This window comes from Oryza brachyantha, chromosome 7, assembly GCF_000231095.2.
Source record: "Oryza brachyantha chromosome 7, ObraRS2, whole genome shotgun sequence".
Taxonomy (NCBI): Eukaryota; Viridiplantae; Streptophyta; class Magnoliopsida; order Poales; family Poaceae; genus Oryza; species Oryza brachyantha.
In genome coordinates this window covers 11,541,537-11,548,382 of record NC_023169.2, presented here as the reverse complement: position 1 = coordinate 11,548,382, position 6,846 = coordinate 11,541,537, and the positions used below count along the sequence as shown (strand labels likewise).

The 6,846-nt window shown below is 41.4% G+C and overlaps 1 protein-coding gene across 1 annotated transcript; it reads right to left on the bottom strand.

The window, feature by feature from the left end:
* Window positions 1–394: 394 nt before the first annotated feature.
* LOC102719310 (anthocyanidin 3-O-glucosyltransferase 2-like) lies at window positions 395–2,213 on the bottom strand. Its single transcript, XM_006657672.3, has one exon. It carries the CDS (start codon window positions 2,148–2,150, stop codon window positions 726–728), a length of 1,425 nt encoding a protein of 474 aa, XP_006657735.2. The 5' UTR covers window positions 2,151–2,213; the 3' UTR covers window positions 395–725.
* Between the last annotated feature and the right edge of the window lie 4,633 nt (window positions 2,214–6,846).

The following is a 6,846-nucleotide window of genomic DNA, read 5'->3' as shown; positions in this document are numbered from 1 at the left end:
ACTGAATTACGATCCGATTTATACCTATAGTAAAAATTCGTGGATGCTGAATATCTGATTTTACGACTGAGGGATATAAATACGACGCATCGACATAAAATGGACTTTTTTTTTTCCTTTGGAAATTCAGGTTAAGGGTTAGAGACGTGGTGCGCACGTGTGTTTGCGCCGACAGCGCAGCGAGGGCACTCGGCAAGCACGCGAGGGCCACACCACCGACGGTAGGTGCGGCACCGCGGTAGCGGGCAACACCACCGACGGACGAAAGGGCGATTCTGCGACGGGTAAATTAATAAAGCACAAGGAGTACGTTGGGGACGAAGACGACTGGACGCGAGCCCTGTACCTAAATTGCGTAATAATAACTCTTTTACTAGCAATTTAAATGACACTTTCGAATTGTAAACTTTCCTGTATCTTTTTCTTTAATTCCTTAGGGCCTTCGGCCATACTATGGTCTTCTGTATCCCTTGTGACATTACTTCGTTTATTTATGTTAATCGGTTATTCAGGTGGGGATCCTCTCCCCCGGTGCCTTATTCAAAAAAAAAATTAAATGATACACCACAACATAAACCATAAACAGAGGCAATTTCAGCGGAATTTTGGATTGGTAGTTTGGTACAGAGATTGGAACGATGAGGCAGATAATTCACAAATGGGCTAGAAATCATCCTCTGTTTTATCCTGGATTTGCCACTGCGCGTGTCCTTGTTCGTAATTCGCTATTTGGAAGCTCCTGTGTAAAGCTCGTCGTAGAGCTTGCGCACCGCCATGTACGACGACCCGCCCTCCTCGACGGCCTTCCTGCACGCCGCCTTCAACTCCATGGCCTTCTCCCTCGCCTTCCTCCCCTCCTCCGACCCACCACCCATCAGGGACCGCACCGCCCGCTCCAGCTCCGACGCCTCCACGAAGTTGCCCCGCTTCCTATCCACCTTCATGGCCACGGCCACACCCATGGCGGCCACCAGCGTGAACGCGTTCATGTGCTGCTCCGCGTACAGCGGCCACGGCACCATCGGCACGCCGAACCACAGGCTCTCCAGCGTCGAGTTCCACCCGCCGTGCGTCACGAAGCCTCCCACGGCGGCGTGCGCGAGGATCTCCTTCTGCGGCGCCCACGTCGGCCACACGAGGCCCCTCGCGCCCGTCCTCTCCAGGAAACCCTCCGGGAGGAGCTCGTCGGGATTTGCGTCGGTGGGATGCCGGCTGCCGGCGGGCGGAGGGCCGCGCAGCACCCACAGGAAGCGGTGCCCGCTGCGCTCCAGGCCGTCTGCCACCTCGTGCACCTGTGGCGGCGCGAAGCTACCCATGCTTCCGAAGCAGAGGAGCACGACGGAGGCCGGAGGCTGTGCGTCGAGCCACCGGACGCACTCGTGCGGCTGCTTCTCCTCGGAGGGCGCGGCGAACGAGGTCACCGGGCCTACCGGATATACCGGCGGGGCACGGACTCCACGAGTGACGCGGCCGTCGGCGATGGCGGCGAAAACGCTCTGCTCGATCTCAGCGACCGTGTTGACGATAATACCGTCGGCTTCCATGAAACGCCTGCCGTGGTACACGAACCACGTGTAATTCGGGCTCTTCTTGTCCATCACCGGCATCGGCAGCGACGACGGCGGCAACGGCGGCAGTCCAGGGATGTCAACGTCGCCTTCCATCTCCTCGAACTCCACGGTGACCTCCTCCTCGAGCGCCGGCAAGCGCAGGAAGAGCGCGAGGCCGGCGGCATTGGAGGTGTAGTACACGTAGGTCCGGACGCCGAGCTCCCGGGACACGTCGAGCAGCGTCGTGCAGAAGAAGTCGATGACGAGGCCGGCGACCGGGCAGGCCAGGCCGGAGATGGCCGCCCTCACGTGGGCCGCGTGGAGCTGCACGAAGCGGGAGACGAAATCCTCGACGCCCACAAAGTCGGCCTGGGGCTCCACGGCGGGGAGGTGGTGGAAACGGATGTCGAGCCCGGAAGCCTCCTCCCGGCGCACGGCGGCGGCGACGGCGGTCGCGTACTCCTCCCTCGGCGGCTGCATGATGAGCACCGTGAGCGACACGCCGCCGCCGCAGCCGAGCAGGAGCTTGCCGGCGTCGAGCATGGACATGAGGTGGCCGGCGCCCCAGACGGGCAGCAAAACGACGGTCGGCTTTGCCATCGGTGCGTGTCGGTGCTATCAGCTGCAAAGATTCTTGGAAAGTTGGGGTTGAAGAAACCAGAGGTTCCTGTGTTTGTGGAAGCATATATGCCAGCGAACTACTACACCGGATCAAAATATAATTATTTTTATATTATTTAGCATAGATAAAAAAATATTTAAAGGTTTTTTAATCGTTTAAATTTTGAATTTTAAATTAATTAGATCTTCTACGTAAGCATCGGATTAGCTCTATAATTATTAAAATCATAAAATATCACTTCATAAATGGCATAATTTAAATTCTATAAATATTTATATTTGTATCGGGGGAAGGATAAGCGAATAATTATTGCGGTTGGTTGGTTGCGTCGAAAGCACGAGCTGCACGACGCTTCGCAGGAGTGCTACCGGTGGGTAGGTACAAAATAATGCAATTTTTGTGCACCACATTCTCCGAACCATCTGGTCATGTGGGATTGGGATTCTCGGCACGTGGGGGCGGGGTGGGATTAGGATTATCTCAGTTGATGCGGAGCATCATATCAAAGCGTAATACTGCTAGCAACTCGAACAGACTAGACTAGTCACGCTAGCCACATTATTTAACTGGTCAGAGAAAATTTTAGTCATATTACATATGCCCAAAAAAATAACTAGCCACATTACACACTAATATCATATCATTTTAAGCCAAATTATACACTAAATATACTAGCATTTGAATTTTTACTAGTTTTCTATAGTGAATATATATTCTTTAACTCCTAATTAAGAAATCTCTGCAAAAAGGGAAGCATCAATGCATATAAATCTCCTTCCAGATTAACGATGCATGGAGAAATTATGGGTGCAATTAAACTCAACATTTTACAAGTCATTTAGGGTCCCAGCCTAGACCGTATGCCGCAATCATTGAGCGGGGCTAAGCTAATCTTGGTTTGGATATACATTCTATATGTTTTGGTATGGTATACTAGTTCAGCTTACCTATAAACGTAAGTTGTTTGGTTCGTGTATTCAGCTTAATGGAGCGTTTTGAAACCAATAGGACGCAGCCACGTGAGTCTTTTTTCTACCGCCACCAACCAGGCCAGAGGGAAACAAAGCTAGAACTCGTTTGTGCAAGGCCAGATGCTAGATGACCTTATGCATCACTTGAGACATGCTCGTGTGACTACCCAGGCAACCAAACTCAGGTACCAAACACATCCAAATATAAAGGTTCATCTAAACTAATTTCATCATTCGTATCTCTCTGTACTCCTATAAATAATCCACATATATATATATATATATATATATATATATATGATATCCTCTATATCTCTTTGGAGGATATGGAGAGATCATTCAAATATAAAGATTCTCTTAATATAGATGATATCTAAAAATAGATGATATGATGGCCGTTCTATTGGAGCTTAATTTATAATCTTTATCCTCCATTTTTAGGATAAAGGATGGGATAGATGAGTTGTTGGTTATGCTCTTACGTGTATGGAGCCTAGGTGAGATATTTGTAGCATACCAAACACATCCTTAGAATGTGCCTAAACGTCATTGGATTATTTTTTTTTCATAGAACTGATGGTAAAAGTATGAATTAAGATGTTGTAATTTATTACAGCAAATTTATGTTTTTTTATCAAATATATAGCTGTTATTTTAAAATACCAGATCTGGTTACGTGAAATGAAATCAAATACAGCTCAGATTTTTAACACTTGAAATCTACTGGATTTGATCGTAGTTTTCCAAATTCCCATTTAGTTTATAATACATACTATGCTCAGAATTTAAATTCAGTACCTTTCAACATTATTATTCAAATTCGAAAATATGGCAAGACATCATATGGCAACTTGTACACTAATTACTCACTTTATATGCAATAGTATTTTTAGTAGTATTTTATAGCAGGTTGAAAAAACTGTTTTTTTCTAATTTATGGTCGGTGAGGAAAATATTATCCATTGGATCAATGTACCGTTGGTGGTCTAAAACAATGTTGGGCATGCTAAAAATGTCCAATATATTCTAAGGTTATTATTAGTGTAAGGTTTTATTTTGTGGTTTCAAAAGTGTCATGTCGTTAAAACATATTCAAGTGGATGAACGAAATAAGTTCTTTCCATGCAAAATTTTGGTTCATGGTTTCATATGTTACCATATCACTTGAATGTTAGATATAAGTGGTTATATTGATTAAATAAGTACGGAGTATAGATGAAATAAATTCTCTGAGTGGAGATATCAATCCGGTTTCATGATCTAGCTAACTGTTTACGCTAAATTTCATCCCCATAAAATCGAACTCCTATCACTCATTATAAATTCTATACAATAATATTTTTTATTATGTCACAAGTTATTTAATAAGATTTAAAACGTATAAAAATTATACGAAAAATAACTTAATAATACATGAGAAAAAAATAGGACGTTAGATAACTAGCCAACGGGGACTGGTCATAGGAAACGAACGACATGGGAGTATGGGAACTGGGATGGCTAACTAAGAAACCTACCGAAAATTGACTAGTTGGATGGACCCGAAAATTGACTAGTTGGATGGACCTTTTAGCTAGCTAACCTAACTAGATAGCTAGTCTCTTCAAGTTATACGCACTGGTCTTTTTTTTTTCTTCTACTTATATTAATATAAGATAAAATTTAAATTTAGATCTAATTTAGGTGTTTTTTTATCATATTTTATTTTTTATCTTTAGGATTTAAATCAAAAAAAGATGTATATAAAAATTATATATATAAATTATTTTTCGTTAGCAAATATTTTGTTTTATTTTTTTATAAAAAAGCCAAACAATCACCCTTATGATGCTACAAATTTTTATATGTAGGGTGATCAAGAGGTTAACTTTTTCCTGGTACGTAAAATGGACCGATGAAATATCTCAGGATTAATAAAGTATAGTTAAGAAAATTTAAGAATAAATTAAATATATTTCTGTAAGGTAACTTTAAGAAAGTTTAGAAAAGAAACATACGTGCATAATTAAAAAAAAAGTAAAAGACGGGAAGGGGAGGAATTTTTTTATTTTTGAAACTTTTTTAATAAATAATTTTATTACCGAACCCCTAGGAAAAATATTTCTACCGTATGAACCTTTTAGCCACGACACCAATATTGGCATGGCGAAATGGCTTGCCACGCCGTCGTCGGTGGCGTGGCAGTCGCCACCGACAATGGCGAGGCAAGACTGTCACACCATGCCACGCCGATCAGGCTGCGTGACAGCGCTGTCTTACCACGCCACCGACATTAGCGTGGCCAAAAGGTTCAATTTTAAAAAAAATTCTGCCCCGTGGTTTGGTAATAAAATTATTTGCTAGAAATGTTTATCTGATAAAAAAAATTCGAAGGGAAGCTAGCGCACACGTACTACGTAAATACGGATGGAGTTAGGGCCTCTTTGTTTCCTCAACTTTTTTTTTTAAGTTCCTGTCACATCGAATGTTTGGACACTAATTAGAAGTATTAAATATAGACTATTAATAAAACCCACTTCATACTCTGAAATATTTCGTGAGATGAATCTATTAGGCCTAATTAATCCATGGTTAGCGAATGTGATGCTACAGTAAACATTTGCTAATCGTGGCTTAATTAGACTTAAAAAATTTATCTAATGAAATAGCCTTTATTTATGAAATTATTTTTGTTATCAGTCAATATTTAATATTCATAATTAACGTCCAAACATCCGATGTGACAAGAAACTAGAAAAAAATCACTGAATCCAAACAGCCACTTAATCATAATTCCTTATATATAGGAATACTATGAGAGCACGTACAAAGGTGCCTAGCTAATAGCTGATTTTCTCAATCATCACGTAAGCAAATTTGTGATATGGAGGAAAGAGAGTGAAAGAGAGAGAAATGCTATTATCATACACGGCAACGGCTTAGAGTCGACTCTTAGTACTTATTCAAGGAAACTTTCTTGCATAAAGGTGTATAAAAAGAAAAATAACGTAATAAAAATATTTTATTGTATTGATGTAGAAACCACACCTGACTCTAACTTTGTATATATCATTATAAAATAAACTATTGTTACCGACGTGACTTGAGATAGAGCCCATAATAAACTTTACCATTAAACATGCCCTGATTAGACCATGCTTATCTGGTTTTATTATATTATTATCTATTATGAGATCACTTAATAAGTCTCCCTCGACCACTATTACTTATCCTTCAGCGAATAAAAAGCTCACAAAATATTATACTAGTTACTTTCTGCGTGCTATGGTTTGCTACTAACTTAATTATAGCCAGTACTCCTCACGCATTGCGGCCATGTGTGGATGATTATACTGCCTCCGTCCCTAAATATTTAACACCGTTGATTTTTTTATACATGTTTAACCATTCGTCTTATTTAATTTTTTTATAAGATATGTAAAGCTATATATATGTATAAAAGTATATTTAACAAGGAAAAAATAATATAAAAATAATTAGTAATTATTTAAATTTTTTGAATAAGATAAATAGTCAAACGTGTATAAAAAAGTTAATGGCGTCGAACATTTAGAGACGGAGGGAGTATTACACTAACGTAGAACCCATTGTCGCCTGTTATCCCTTCTTTTATATTGAGTCAGTGATGTTCCGTATCACGATAGAAGATATGGATTAAGCTTGTGAAGCTTGTCTGACCTGTGAACCCTAACAAGGATGGATG